The 17,082-nt window shown below is 40.8% G+C and overlaps 1 protein-coding gene across 1 annotated transcript in view; it reads right to left on the reverse strand.

Moving 5' to 3' along the window:
• The window catches only part of LOC121896775, a gene marked incomplete at its 3' end in the record, with an annotated part of 72,983 nt that extends 55,978 nt beyond the window's left edge, over positions 1 to 17,005 (reverse strand). Inside the window, exon 1 of the mRNA XM_042410790.1 lies at positions 16,383 to 17,005. Coding sequence (XP_042266724.1) covers positions 16,383 to 16,431 — 49 coding nt within the window. The remainder of the gene's footprint in view (positions 1 to 16,382) is intronic.
• Positions 17,006 to 17,082: the final 77 nt, after the last annotated feature.

The raw sequence follows: 17,082 nt of genomic DNA on the forward strand, positions 1-17,082 counted from the left end.
TACCATGGACATACAGTACATGAGTAAATTTAATTTTATAAAAATGAAAGACTCTTTTGCAAGATAGTCAGAGAGTAAACGCACTAAATCACCATTACAAATTTTCAATGGAAACATAGCATTTAATGATTTTCTTTCTCTCTTTCTTGAAATAAACATTGTCTAACAAACACTGAATAAGTGGATATTATACTTACATGTCCTTTCTACCCACAGCAGAGGAGGCAAGCGTGAAGGAACCTCTACAGTATACTTATTATCCCCTATTAACAAATGTGAAGTATGCTGCGAACCAACTTCAGCAATGACTCAAGTGTCTTTAACTGATGAAACCACACAATATGATAAACGAACATGAACATTGAACTCAAGTGAATCAAAGCTTTTATCAAGTGAGTCTGGATGGATGATGTAACAGGTTGTAACTTGTTCTGGGGTGTAGAGGACAGAGGAAAAAGAAATACTGAAGGCTACATGAGTCTTATAGAAACACCAACCCATGTACTGAATTCAATCATCCACAACTTAGAAGATGCAACTCTGCTGTTAAAAATAAACAGAAAATCTGGTTGTGCTTCATGTTTTTTTTTTTCATTGTTGTTGTATTTCTGACAGTATTCATAGATGTAGCTATAATGGTGCTTTTAGCTTGTAGGATGCCTTTTAACATGTAGCTCTTCAACAGGGTTCGATACTGTATTCTAACCATCAGCCAGGTGTGGATGAGTTGCAGTGCAAGTAAAAGCAAAGACAACAAACACTAGCTCATTTCGCCTATCTGTGTTTCTCCTCTGTAGTGTCCTCTTTATCTCTTTCCCTTTCCATCACAATATCTGGCACACACACTTCTGTTCCTTTCACACAAGCATACGCATGCACAGACACAGTTCCCCCATTTGCTATTTTTTGCTATTTATCTCTGCCTCTGTGTGTCTGATTTGTACTCCTATGATCCATGCAGTACAGCACTGTTTTATGATTCTCTGCCCCAGTGCCACAGCAATCTAGGACAACATCACGAGGAGCAGACACTGCAAATGCGGTGGCATATGTAGATAGAGAGACATAAAGAGACAGACAAGAGAGAGAGAGAGAGAAGGAGAAAAAAATGGATGAATAGAGAGATTATAGCCTGAGGATTTTCTGATGTTGTTTCAAGAAGATACGGGACAAACTGTAGTCTAATGATGTAGTCTAATGATGTTATCTAAAATAATCTTCATCATATCCATCTGCTTTCTATCAGGGAAATTGATTAAGTATTTTTCTCCACTGAGAGCCAGTACAGCTTCTCTTTCTAGGTTGAACCTTTTTCTTAAGGTAAACTTGACCCGACAGGACCATAAAAATCAGGATTTGGTATTTATATCCCCTGCTTATTCAAGTTGGGAATAGCCCATGTGGTCTCTTGATGGTTCCTCTAAATTATTCAAAGCATTTATTTATAAATAAACACCGGCCCTGTACCCAGCTGTCTGGTTCTCTCTCCTGTAACTCTGTAATCTCCAGAAACCAATCAATCCAACAAAGTAAACAACCAGCAAAGCCACCAACCAGGCCCAGAGTTTCTCTTTTTATGTCCTGACTCTGTCTGTCTTTCTCCTTCCTTCCCTTTTCCAACGCTCTTGTACACTTCTTGTACACTTTTTACTCTCTCAGTTCTCTCACTCATTTTAACCAATATCGGCTACCACACCTACTGTAGATGCATATGTTACATTACATTACATGTTCACACACAAACTTTTTCACGTGAGTGGATGGACATATGTTTCAAGGTGCTGTCACAGGTCAATCACTGGTTGTTGTCACTGTTCACACAAGATTTTGGTCTGCCATATGTATATATGTACATATATATACAAGTGCATACAGTATACAGGGTATTTGTTTGCATTACATTGGCAATTTCACCCAAAGCAGCTTACTTTGATTCATTTTACTGGTAACACATAACAGGTGACACAGTACGTAAACAGTATGTATAGTTGCTATGAGAACTTGACCAAAGTAATACAGTAGTTAGAAACAATGTTGTCCAACTGACAGGTTTTTCAACTGCATAGTATTCAGGTCAGTACATATAAAGGCATCCTTATCAAAATACTTTGTTTGTGATATTTAAAAAAAAATACTGGCCCATATTTCATCATAAAATTATATCGATATCAGCCTATATGGGCTATATTTGCTATGGTTATGTGCACTTTACTTCACTTTGTGCAATTATTTAGGACGGTAGTCAAACTAAAATTATGTTAGAAGTGTTGTATTATAGTGAGCCAATCAGCAACGAGCAATCTCCATTTTTCTTTCTTATGGTAACCATATAATTATTACACAGTATTAGAGTAATCATATAGTTCCTACAGTGATCACCCTTTCAAACTGAAGCCAAGATCACGATCACCCTGACCACAAAGCCAAGCAAGTCAGATAACACATGTTCATTAACCTCTAACATGGGTTGATCCTGTGTCAGTGTGTCTGTCTAAGAGGAGCAAAAACATCTTGGGCTTAGCATAGCATGACTGTAGAACTATTGGATATTTAGGGGCTTAGATGGCCTAGTCTTAGTCTTTTTTCTATAGTTTAAAACTGTAGATGCATGCAGATATATTAACTCAGCTGTTTGTTCAACCCTTCTTTTCTTACTCTTCAAATCACCTCCGCTTTAACTACTCTCCTCCCCTCTCTCCAAAAATTTCAGTGGAGTGCCATCGTTGCTCTCTTGGCCACTTTCCATCACTATAATTTAAGCATTTTAAATGTATGATGGTTTTGGACACACAGGGAAAATAAAAACAATCCATTAAAAGCAGAGGGAGGGAAATTGAAGGAGAAAGGCAGAGAAATGACGCTGGAGCAGGAGAACATCAGCTTGACATTGATACAAAAATTGATGCGTACGTTGTCACACATCATTGCAAACACAGACGCACACATATGCATGAGCAAACACCCTCATTTACAAAAGGATGGGACCCTCCATTATGTTAACCTGTAAACAAATACACACACACTCATATTTCTCCATCTCATTCCCCTGGGGAGAGGACACTGTATAGATAGCTGATCACAAGAATATGGCAATTACAATCATCAGTGTGCAGGTGGTGGGCGTTTCGTTGTAATGGAAAACATGGGTGACTTATATTGAGAGGTTAGAATGACTGTGTCGAGCCCTACCAGGCTTTTAAAAACACTTTATGTTCTATATTTACATTTATACCTTAAATTGTTTATATAACCTTTTTGTTGCTTCTGTCTCTCCCACAAACACAAATCCACTGAATCCACTGTAAGATAGACAACACACAGCACTGGCCACACAAACAAGACAATAAGAGCCATCCTCCAAGAGTGAGCAGACTACTGATGAGTGAAAGGAGGAGAGAATACATTTTTTGTTGTCAATAGTAACCCAGGGAATACATGGATATTGCTAAAATAAATCATATATCAAAGAGGGAAAGAGTAATGTGTCTGGCAATGGGGAAGGAAATGTACAAAGAAACTGAGGAGACAGATGGGAAAAGTCAAAACATTGAGAAATGTGCATTTTAATGTGACTTGCTCAGAATTTTCTTAAAATAATTCACTGCCTCCGCAACAGCCTGTCCATTCTGTTCCTCAGGAGTCACCTCCATGCCCTCGGTGCCTCAGGAGAAGAAAGCTGGTGCACATCTTCAGCTGCTGCTCAGCGGCCCTGAGACGGACACAGCGGCTTGCACAGTGAACAGGCGCTTAAGACAGCAGATGTCATCCTCGAGGGCTTCGTCCAAGGCAAGCACCTCATCCAGCAACAAAGACTGCAGCCTTTACCACTGGGAGAGAACCGAAAGCCGAGATTTCCAGGCCTCAGAGCAGAGTGAAACTGGCAGCTGAAGGCTGACATGGGGAAGTGGCTCAAATTCTCAAACACTAAGGGGTGTGAGTGCCACTTCAACTGTTTCATGGTAGAGTGGGGCAAAGAAGACAAAGAGAGGGAAGAGGCAAAAATATTAGCCTCAGTAGAAGCTGAACTGATTGAGTCATTTATCAAGTAACAGGACAAACAGTCTATAGACAGCTGTTTAGGCACAGCAGTGCTTTGAGCCATGCTAACTTTAGCATGCTTATGTGCACGTAGTGACAATGCTAACATGCTGTTGTTTAGTCAATATAATGTTTACCATGTTCACCAATTTAGTTTAGCATTTTAGGATGCTAACATTGGCCAATTAGCACTAAACACAAGCTGAGGCTAGTTTTGCAGTTATTTGGACATAAACGTCAAACGTCAGGGAATCACCAAAGTTAGCAAACTATTGGGAGTGATTTAGGTAATGATGTGACTTGCCCAAACTCTCAATAACCTCAGACTGCACAGCTAATCGAGCAGGTTTCTGCAAGCACACAATCCATAACTCGCCACAGATTTTACAGACACCGATTCTGGTGGTTAATGTAAGACAAATTTTGACTTTGTTTCCATAACAGCTTCCTTGTCTGTTATGGTTCTGTCCCAGAGTGTCCCTCCACTGTCCACCAGATGCCCTCAGGCTTTTCTGTCTAAGGCTAGACTGAGTGGGAAGTAGGACAGATAAGAGAGGTTGCAGATTATATTTAAGGACCACTTGAGATACTGTTGCTTTCTACATTTACTCTCGTTGGAACTAAGTGCTAAAGTGAACTGAAACACTAGTTATGTTGTTCAGAGCTGCAGTTGTCTTTTAGTTTGATTTATGTTGTTACATGCAGCCTTAATATGCAAGCCACTCTGCTTGACAGACTGATTTATTCATGTTTTTGTCAACAGCAATATATGCTGAAGTTTATTTTGCTGCATGCTCGTTGTGACTTGTGCACTTATTTAAGTTGTGTTTATGTGAGTTCTGGGACGATTTGTGCATGGTTATATTGGGTTTTCTGGGTTTTTGGTTTTCTGTTTGCTCTGTGTTTCCCCTCTGTGTTCCTGTCCTCCACACCTGCCCTGCATCAGTCTTGTTAGCCCTGCCCTGCTCCCAATGTCTTCCCCAGTCAATCAGTTCCCAGCTTGTGTCTGAATAACTGGCCAAAGATTGGCTCAAGGGAGTCAGTTAAACTGAGACAATTCAGTGATTTTCTGACAGCCTGCAGCAATACCATGCCATACATCAAAGGGCCTCAGGTGTTAAATGACTGTGAAGAGAATCAAAAGATGTTCCAAAAACTCCCTGATTGGGTGACCTCTCGCTGGAATCTTCATGTCACAAAGCATTTGCCACAAACTGAGAAATACCCTAATTTCAAGGAGTTTGCTGATTTTATGGCACAAGAAGCAGAAATTGCATGCAATTCTGTGGCATCCCACCATGCCTTGAAGCCTACTGAAGAAAAGCCATCTAGAGATATAAAGCGCCCAAAGGCTAATGTATTCATCACAAATGTGAAAGCGCCAGATAAATCAAGTACAGTGATGAAAATATACAGTGCCGCAGAGAACAGCTCAAATGATTCCAAACAGATCCAAGAAAGTAAACACCTCATTTTCACTCTCACACCCAGTCAAATGCATGTGCTGTGGAGAAAGTTACTCCATCCACAGTTGCCAGAAGTTCTCCAATAAACCTGTGGAGAGAAGGTTCATGTTTGACCTGAATTACCTGTGCTTTGGCTGTCTTAGGAGAGGACACAATTCAAACGAATGCAAGAATAAAGCTACTTGTGGTATATGTAAGAAACATCATCCAACACTACTTCATGAAGACCGTCCTTCTGCTGCTGCAGACACATCTTCTTCTCATGCTATCCAAGCGGAAGAAAACACACTTTCCCTTTCTCGCTGCATAGTCAGAAGCCATGGTGGAAGCACAGCCATGATAGTACGCGAATAGATTTCTTCAAACACCACCCCTGAAACAGAGAGCTTAGTTTATGCTCTTCTGGATACATAGAGTAGCAACACTTTTGTAGACCAAGAGGTATGTCAGAAGATGGGAGCAGGTTTAGAGCCAGTCAAGTTAAAGCTTACCACTATGATGGGAAAAGATTCTATTGTTCAGAGTGACTTAGAGAGTTTTCCTCACAAAGCTTTATCAACTTAACACCTGCCTTTACCAGAGATTTCATCCCACTTGAATGTTCCTACATTCCTACCGCTGAAACTGCCAAAAGGTGGAAACATCTGAACGGAATACCACAGGAAATACCAGAGCTAATTAATTGTGAGGTCAGACTCCTGATAAAATACGATTGCTCCATTGATTTGGCACCACGAAAAGTCATCACAGGAGGTGATGATGAGCCATATGCCATCAAGACTGACCTGGGTTTCAGCATCGTCCTCAGCTCACCATGGGTCATAAAGTCAACAAAGGTGAAAGGACTCTTAGAGGAGAGCAGAGGTGGAGAGGGGCTATGCAGCAGGCTGGAGAAGGAAAGGGAGGGACTTGAGAAAAAACTGAAAGATGCCAGCAGTGAGATCTATCAGTTGAAGTCATTAATCCATCAACAAGAAAAGAAAGAAAAGGTCAGCCCTGAACCTGCACCCTTGTGCTCTCTTCTGGAGGAGGAACTGCGTCAGACTCGGAGTCGACTGGCTCAGATACAGGAGGATGCAGAGAGGCAGCAGGGCAGACAGCAGAGAGAGATAGCGTCTCTGAGAGCTGACAAACATCAGCTGGAGGAGAAAGTCCTGGAACAGAGCCGACTGAACAAGGAGAGAAGCGTTCTAGCGGCACACCGAAGGCTGCATCAGGGCAGAGTGTGAGGATCGTCTTAGAGCAGAGTTCAGAGTGGAGATGAATGCCGCTGTTGCTGAGAGCGAGCAGAGAGGGCAGAACCAAGAGCAGGAGCTGCAGATCCCGATAACTGAGCTACAGAGTCAACTGGACGAGCTGCAGGTGGAGAACGATTGTCACTGCAACCTCAAAATTGACAGGTTGAGGAAGGAGGTTCAAGAGACCAAGGCGATAAACAAAAAACTGAGGGAGCTGCTGCAGGAGCCCCAAAGCCAGTGTTTAGCTGAGGAGAGACAGCCACACCGTGGAGCTGCAGATGTTAGAGAAACAGGCGAAAAAAGATCTGCTGTCTGAGAGGAAAAGACTACAGACAATGCACCACTTGGACCTAGATAAGCAGTGTGCAGTGTTGACCCAGCAATACACTGAGTGGAGCAGACAGATGACCCAGCGATACATGCAGCAGATAGAGGATCCGCAGGCACAACTACAGGCACACACACAGATGAGGGCTCCGCAACAGGACCTGAAGCAGCAGAACCAGTATCAGGTGTTTGAGCTACAGCTGGAGGAGAGTCGCTGTGCCAGGCTGGAGCTGCAGAGAGAGAATGCAACATTGAAGAAACAATTAAAGAGAAAGTCAATACAAGAAAACCCCGAAGCTTGAAGAGGAGGCACAATGTCTGAAAGAGGAGGAGATTCCCCACAATGAGTGGAGACTTGGAAGAGTACTCGATGTTTGTAAATATGAAGATGGACTGGTGCGAAAAGCCACAATACAAATAGAAAATAGAAAGCTAGGGAAAGAGGGTCAATGACTCATTAATCCATCCATTCGTGAATGTCCTATTCATAAATTAGTTGTACTTATAGAAAACAACTAAAATGTGGTCTAATAGAACTAGTCTCTAAACACTTGCCTATGTCAAGAGTTTACAGTATCAGTCTTGACCTAAGAGGTTTTTACGGATACCAACTATTTGGTTCTGGAAATTACTAGATTTATTCAAATGTTTGCATAAGGGTTATCATAAATCATAGTAATTTGGTGGGAGTGTAAATGTCTCAGAGACCTGTTTCATTTAGATGTTTACTTCATATGTCTCTGTCATAAATTCATGATTATTTGAGTTCATGCAGTCATTAAAAATGATTAAATACTTATCAATCATTTATTCTACTCCCTACCTAAAAGTACACATTTTTAAAGCAAACGCCTGTTGAGTCACAGAGCACAGTGAGTGAAAGTTAGCAGGAAAAGTTCAACATGAAGATTCGTTGGGTGGCTGATAGCAGTGTGGTCAGTCTCTGTCCATCAAGGTGGGCAGCAGCAACTATACACTCCAGCCCTCTCTGCAGGGTCCACATCTCCTGAGTATGATACACATTTGTGCTACATTTAATAGTCCCTGAGAGCTTCTTTGCATTAGCTTATTTAATTGTCTCTCTACTACTACCTGTAATGAATAATTTACCAGTCAAATATAACTGTTTTTGCTGGGGACTGGGATCCACAACTGGATTACATAAAAGTGCAATATATCACTCAGGCAACAGTGTTTGTTAGCATTCAAAAGCATTATCATATAATCTCAGACTGATACAATAAATACAAACTGGAGGGTGGATGGAGTGTGTTAGACGATGACGCTGAGGGTCGGTTCAGTAACAGAGAACTGAAAAGGAGAGGAAACAGAATAAAAGAGGAGAGAGGAAATGAAGGGTTGGGGGACTGACAGTGACAGCTACAGTATGCAACCTCTTGAAATCATTGACGCTCCCTCATCAAGACTATTATAAGTCCAAGACTGTCTTTGTATGTGTCTGTGCATGTACATGCACATGTACATGTAAATGTATATGTAAATGTACATGTACATGTACATGCTGACAGTATTCTCTGTCATCCCTGTATTGGCAGGAAGATCCTGTCACTCTGTCTCACCATCTGTTCCTGGCTAGACTGCTGATATCTGTTCTTATAATATCCTGCTCGCCTCTCTCCGTCTAGGTTGGGTGCACACATCTTGTATCTGGACTTTCTCCTATTCTTTGTCATCCATCCATCCACCCATCACTCCAGCCAGCCACACATCCAGCCAGCCATCAATCCTCCACTTAAACAATTAATTTTTCTGTCCTGTTCAATAATATGGGGAGAGCCAAGTTGCACTCTTACTCTCGATGCGACACTGCTCCCTCTCTCCAGCCTCCATTCTGGGCAGGAGAACAAACCACAAATAGCCCTCTGCCTTACTCATCCTGAGAGCCTTTCAGAGTCACACAAGGCCACTGTGGGCTGTGATGGGACTCTCAAAAAATATCTATCTATCCTACCTACCTAGCAAAATAAAGTAACCACCACTTTAAGTTTGTTGTTGTGGGAAGTAGCAGGTTTTGTTACCTCAGTAGTTTAGAGATCAACAATAAATGCCAATCAGATGGCTTGTAAGAACAATGCCATTATCCATGAAGTCTCAGTATTCATTCAGCTGTTGGAAAAGCATGACGGGTGCCAGGGTGCCACAGGGTAAAAACACCTGGGTCATCATCTCAAAAGAGCTGGGTTCAGCTCCAAGCTGCAGTGGCTCACCAGCAAACACTTGACAACTGTACGCAGGTCATGTTTTTGCAAACCTATCACCAGACAAGAATGTTGAAGTTGCTGGATTATGAGAAACCACAGATTAAGTTCAATAACAACTTTCTTTTAAATCCAATGCAAAGTTCTTTTTTTACATTATCTTGGCATATGCAACTACCATATGGTTAAGGATAGGGGCAGATCTTGTATGGCGAATAAACTACGGTGAACGTATGGTTTGGGTTAGGCAACAAAAACACTACAGATTGTGGTTACAGTTAATAAAAAGGCAAACATCAGGATGTGAATTTGACACTCTTTCATGAAAGTCAGTTGCCCATCCACCAGCCCAACCTGCACACCCTTGCTAACTGCCTCATTTCTTAAAGGGCACACTACTTCCTGCATTGACACTGAACGTTGGCTTTGGGTGTAAATCGTGAGGTGCTGAATCATCCAGTATGTACCCTGTGATACCGGGCTTCTTCTTTGTCACAGTACAAATGTCTCCTACTAGTTGGTTAGAGCACCTCTGCTGAGGAGAGGTGGGATCTTGAGGTGATAACATGAACCTCTGTATGCATTACATCGTCTCTGTAAAGCTCATGGCTTACAGGTGAAAAGAAGTGACAGGCAACACACGACACAAGGCCAAAAAAAGGGAGCTAGGAGAGACAAGGAGTGCAGGAGGAACTAGCCACTCCAAATTGAACCAACTAGGGGTGCAATTTAGCTGTTGAGCTAAATAAAAATTGCCATAAAAATAAGAATCATATGAACAGTATCTTAGGGCATTTTGACAATACATTGATGTCTGTTACTTAGATCAGACAGAAATAAGGTGCGTGTATGTGAAGATTCAACACTCTATTTCACACAATGCATCAACAAATTCGTCATGTATGTTAATTCTATGTACCAACTTAGCCATCTTTTGTCTTATCTTTTCACACTGAGACATTTACATGTTCTGACTGCAAGAAATTCTATTTAGATGAATACATTATTTTAAAAGATACCTAAATCTAGTGTTATTGTTGTCAGCATTATACCAAACAGAAAAGGTTGTAGAGCATCTTTCTCCAAATCCATAAACATAAATCAGTATCAAAAAAGGCACATGCAGCTTCTTGGTTTCTCCCTTTCTTTCCTCTGTCTCCCCTTTACTGTCTCTGTGTACAGTGTCTGGAGACCAGCCTTGCTTCAATGAGTTCACTGATTAAAAGGCATAGTGTATGTCTCTTTCTCTCTTTTGCTTCCTCTTCAAAGGTACTCACTTCTGGGAGGCATAACATAGATATTCTCTCAAAATCTAGACTGCCTCTCTCTCTCTCTTCCTCTCTGCCTCTGTCTCCAATTATCTATTTCTGTCTTTCTCCACCAGCCCCCTATATCTGCCTGTAACATTTTCAACCCACACTGCTGGTACAGTGGTAGGCTACCTTCTTGATGCAACCTCATCCAGATTCCAAAATCTTCTCCGCCATCTCCGGCCCTCTGCTTTCCTTGCGCGTTACTACTTATCAATAATTGCGAGGCACAAAGCAAAACCCAGACAAGATGGCAAACATGGTCAAGTGAGAGGAGAGAGAAGAAACGCAACCACAGAGAACAATTAGGATGCTGTCTTTAGCATGGGCATGCTGCTGTAACAGAGTTATGTAAGAGCACAGGCATGTCTGACCACAAACCAAATCTAATATACTCACAAACATGATTCATAAATGTACACATACACTAACTCTTGCATTGTATTTGTCTTCCCAAAACAGGTTTAGTATAGGGATGTAAACCAATACCAATACATTATTCAAATATGAGCAGATACAAATAGCATCCAAATTTTTGTAGTTTTAGTAATTTCCTCCACTTGACATTAGACAAAACTGATGAGCTGAAGATAGGGGCCATCTCAAAAGTGCATGCAAAATGGCCATGAAAGCCTTAGCCTTCTCATTTTTCAGAGACAATTCAAAAGGTCCAGATTTTCATCCTCACATCACATGCACAAAAAATTATGCAATATGACCCAATGAGCTATTATTCATCACTTTCTCATTTAGTTTTAATCACAGAAAATTTGGACAAACCTAAACATTAATTTTGGAATCCTCTGATTACATACACAACCTCCACACAAATCATGTTTGATTAACTCAGGTACTTGGTTGAAATATCTTATTTTGTAAATATTGTTGGCAGCTAAACTTATACCAATACATATAAGAAGAGACTGTCCTCCCAAGAAGAACAACATACCAGGACAAAATGTCAGCTCAAAAATGACCTAAAGTAATGTTTAAGTGACAGATGACATTTAGCGGTCATAATGACCCGTTTCCAACCACAAGTCGGGACAGTTTTTAAAAAAAACGTAACTACAATCGTCCCCTAACCTTAACTCCATTGTTATTATTGTAGCCATGATGACAAAGGTCACCTAACTTTAAGGAAGTAGTAACCACATGTTTCTCTAGCCGTAACAAAGTGATCATTTTAACCCAAACCATGACCTTTCCCTAAACCTAACCAAATGTTTTTTGTGCCTAAAACTAATCAGACCTTAACCACAGTGTTGTCACATCATTATTTTTTAACAGTAATTTGTAACAGTTTTGGAAAGCAAATTATATTGTCCTGTTGATGTGTGGAAAGCACTCTTATGTGTTGTTCTGGAGTGCACATGGTCAAACAACGTATTTGGTCATTTAATTTGGACAACTTGTTGTATAAGAAGTATAAATAGCAGTAGAAATGTTTAATACAGAAAATTAAAAAAAATTTAGGTGACGTCTCACAAATTTTAGTGTGGTATAAATACAGATATTTTATGACAAACAGATACAGATAGTGGCTTTGCATTACACCTCTCATATATATATAAAAAAACAAAGCAAAAGCAAAAGAGTCATCTCACATCTTGATCATTTGTTTTTTATTTAGAGCTAATGGTCTGACAAATGTGCTGATGAGTTTCAGCGTGAAGCCTTCATCAGAGAGGAAAAAAGCCTTGTTTTTGTTGATTCCTTCATTTCAAATTGTACACCATGAGGGTAATTGATGTGACAGTTTACTGAAAAATGTATTCCTCCAGACCTGCTCACACTACACCGACCCATCTGTGTCTCTCTATGACACATTGTGTCTTTTTATTTGCCTCCCCTCCTGTCTGACTTTGCTATTCAGTCATCATTTTGATGTGAGTCTTTGTCATATTCTTTTTTGGTTGTAAATATGTGTGCAGCTACGTAGAATACAGCAATATTTCCCCTTTCATGGCCTCACCGTCTTGTCCCTGGAGTCTGTAAATCTAAGTGGCCTGATTCCCAACATTGTGGCTCAGAGTTAAACAAGGAATAAAAATACCTTTGTTTCTATTAATTACTGCTCTGTCTCTCCCTTCTCTCTCGCAGTATGTCTCAAACCTCTAATAAGATTGCAGCCTATTGGTTTTGAACCATAATATTAATTAAAGGTTTCCTTATGAATCTGAATTCTACTAATATTATGCAATTATTTCTGACTATACATGTGCCGGATTAATAATGATCCTCTTTTACACCTTGCATTGAGCCCTTCTTGACACTTGACATTTACACCTGGACTGTTCAGGAGAGATTACAACAACCTTGCAGAAAGACCTCGACAAACCAACTACAAAATACTACAACAGTACAAAATGTATCTCTGCTTTTGCTCCACAATATAGCCATTCCTCTCACTCATCACAAATGTTACTATGATCAACTATCCTCTTCTAAAGAAATATATAACATCCTGTAGATTGCCAGCCTTGTGTTCATTCATACTGTATAGTCCAAGACAGCCTGATCAATATTTGTAAAAAATGAGCTGCTGTTACCGCGAGTCAGAAACCACAGAACTTAGAGCGCATTATGGCATCAAAATTTACAATCATTCACTGACATCAACACAAACAAGCATGAGGATACCTGTTTCATTTTTAACATTGAAAGTATTGACACAAGTACACTACAAATAATAGATAATTACACCTACAGAAGCCGCCAGCTGTTATCTTTCTCTAATTTAATGATTCATTATGTGGCTGCTTCAAGTATTGTTTCCTGATGACATTATTGACTCGGGTTTAGTAATTATAAAATAAATTAAATAATTATAAAATTAACAAAAACCAACACACATTGCCTACACACAGAAAAACAGAACAAACACATACTGTATGAGGAGACAGCCACTCACAGCTGCTGGCAGTCTTCAGCTAGCCTAAATTGAATGCCTTTGGACGGTGGGAGGAAAGAGGAGAAAACAGCCGAGCATGCACGGGGAGAACATACAAACTCTACACAAACACCTTAATGCGATGGTGCTAGCCGTACTGCCCAATCTACAGTATACAGAGATGCCCCAGACAACTGATCCTGCTGAATACACAGCAAGCATTTTGGAAATCAAGGTTTCAATGCACATGATATCTAATATCTATAAGTTCGGCTCAGGCATATTGATTATTTTCTGCTCTTTATTTATCACCTCCTATCTAAGTACAATTTGAGTAGGAGTTGAAACTATCTGTAGTTTCTGAGCCAACAGGTGGCACAAGATGATGATTTTAACTCTCTGGTTCGAATGTGCACAATCTCAATCTCAGGAATTCTGGAAATAGGGTCACATCAGATTTTACTGATGCCTTCTTGTTCAGCTCTCATAAGAATGCTGAGGTTGGTTCACACAGGTGTCTTTATGAACCTGCAGATTTTTACTTTCATAGGCTCTGGGGTGAAGAGAGGATTTATCACTTGTGTTTTTAAGGTTTTGGTAATTATGTTTCCCTAAAATTAATCTTGAAACATATTGTCTTTGCCACAAAATGTGTTAAATGAATTTCTATGTTGTCCTGACTATGTGTGGTAATTCAACATGGCAATTAAAGCTGGAGGGAGGGCTGTAAAGTCTTTGTAATGAATACAAGCTATTGATTTGATTCATCTTGACTCAGTAGACAGCCTATGAGCAGAAAACACCATCTGTTTCAGTTGGGGGTGTAAGTGGTAGAACAGGCTATAGCCTTACAGTACATTAAAGAAGTTGAAGCATCTTTAATGCTGGATGTCACTTACAGTAAGCTGTTTGTCAGAGTTACTGATTTACACTTTACTGACAAGTGAAAACAGTCACTTTGTTTATGTTCCTCGCAATTAGTGTTTGTTTTGTGCCATCATTGAGTCAGTTTCATGGAAACTCTCTAGTGAAGTTTTTTGGTGTTTTAATGTGGGTCAGTTGTAATTCATAGAGATATCAGCATCAGCACTTGCAGTTATTACTAAGCACTTCATACTATTTGTCCTCTGTATTTTATTGAGCTGTGCTGTATGTGACTGCTGTATTTTTAATGGCTCACTGGACATGAATTTAGCTACTGAATTGAAAACTGAACTGAAGAAGCTCTGTGAAGAGATTTTTCCTGGAATTTCAACCATTAATTAATTAATTAGCAGCAGCACTGTCCTTACTGATGTTCTTTATTCTGTTTTCAATTTTTAAAAATTAGAAGTTGGTTCAGCTGTATTCATAAAAACTTTTAGATACTGTATGTATATTCAAAATATAAGTGTCGAGCTTCAGTATCGCCGGGTTCAGTTGTTATATCACCTTTCCTTCAATGCCTTTTGACTTGCACACCTCTCTCTCACACATTCCCTCTCACTTCCAGATGCACAAACATTAACACAGACACTCACACTCTCACTGTCTGTCTCTCTATCTGACACATACTTACAAACACACATACAGGCCTGTCATGCAATCAGTCATGCAATCATGAAATCACTTCTAGTTGCAGATGGTGACTCATCTTTTGTCCCTGGTGAAACCATATCTGGCAACGAGGTTGTAAGACATTTTGAGTGGGGGGACTATGCAGTGTGCCACTATGCAGGGCACCTATCACCACATGGGAATCTCCTCACTAAACAGCATGCTTTACAGCTGGTAAAAACAAAGATATTAACTGCCCATAAAGCTTGACAGTGGTGCATAAAAAATGAAATGTTTTATTCCCTTGCCAGCAATATCACACCATTATCAGCATGCTGCTAAAATGTGAGAAAAGAAAAGAGTTTAGAGAGACATTTACAGAGGTAAAAGTAGTGTTTTTACTATAACAAAAGATTCTGAGCAGAGCTTTGCACTGGTATTTCACTTATTATACATTTGCACTCACATTTGGAGATCTTTTTTTAATATTTAATTTGATAGACTGATGAATCTGACAGGTAAAGCAGTGCAGATGATGGTCACATTGTACAAACAGCATGTCAATCATTAAAATGGTGCTTAACTTACTCCATGTGGGTGTGGTGGACACAGACAAGTCCTGTTGGTGTTTATTTAACAATGCATAATAAGACACAGGCTGCGTCATGTCGACAGACAGTCAGAAGAAAACCTCGTTCAGCATCAGGTGTTAGTCAGTGACCTCGACCTCAGTTCAAAGATTGGGAGTAAAAATACCCTGTATGGCGCTGACACAGGGATCAGAAGCTATTTACTCCATCATTACTTATCCTGATGGAAGGGTTCGTGTCATTACACACACCGTCTGCTCTCTAATTCTCCCCTCCGACCACAATGTAGGACACACATCCGTGGCGACTCAATTACACACAACAATACAAACACACGCACCTCAAACACGGCAGGCTGCTCATTAGTATGACCGAGAATGGATGACCTTGTGCGTTTCTGCTCAGGCCACCGCGTGCGGAAACGACCGTGGATGCGAACATCCACAGAGGCTCCAGATCGAGCACAACAAGTGCTCAAGTGGCTGTCTCGCTGACACTCACTACATTGCCACCTTGGGTGTATGCAACATCCCTTCTCGCTGCCATGCAGGGCTTTTCTGTGCGTTTTGGTGAAAGGCAGACAGGCAATAACAGAATCACCAGAGCAGTTACCATCAGCTTGTTGGAATGACCCCCAGCATCATTACTTGACATCAACATGAGACACACTCAAGGGCATCTGGCAAACCAACGCGAGAGCTTTGAACTATAAAGGGAGCCTGGATTAAAATTATCCACCGATGGCCGCTGAAATCTTTTGCTCACCTTTGCTGTTATCTTCTTCTCTGTTGAGATGCATGACTCTTCTTAGCATGTACTCATTTAGGCTGTCTTGTTCTTGTAGCAAAGCTGTGCCCTTTTCCAAAGAGTTCCTAAGCTAAACTCTTACTCCACTGTCAGATCTGTGGTCCTCTCCCCGCTTATTGTCTTGTTCGGCTGGCACGCATGGACGCGCCTGCACTTGTGCGTCCTCCTCCCCTTGTTGTGCTGGAGCAGGTAGTCTAGGTGATGTTTGGAGTGTATGGGTGTCTTCTGGCTCTCTCTCTCTCACTTTCTGCCTCCGCCTCTCTTCGTCTCTTTTTCTCAGCCCAGAGTCGCTCAAAGGGATGGTCGCAGCGAAGGTTTTAGGGAGGAGACGGGAGGCAGACGGGCGGGGTGACGTGAAATAAGTCGGTAGGAGGTCGTCTACTCATAGCTGAGGCGAGGAATCCGTGCGCCCTCGCTATTGACCATTTCATCAGAGGATCCCGTCCTCATCACAGCCACACCGACACATTTTGCGCACACTTTCACTTCGAAACTACACATTGATGAGCAGCTCATGACGTCATTTTAACGTTTTAAAATTAGGATATTCATGTGAATAATTAGTATTGGTAAATAGGACATTAACGCTCATAGGCTATTTCCAACCAAATGAACGACTATGGTCATGAAACGCTGCTTTTAGGCTTGTTGCAGCCAC

This window comes from Thunnus maccoyii, chromosome 1 (assembly GCF_910596095.1).
Source record: "Thunnus maccoyii chromosome 1, fThuMac1.1, whole genome shotgun sequence".
Classification (NCBI taxonomy): Eukaryota; Metazoa; Chordata; class Actinopteri; order Scombriformes; family Scombridae; genus Thunnus; species Thunnus maccoyii.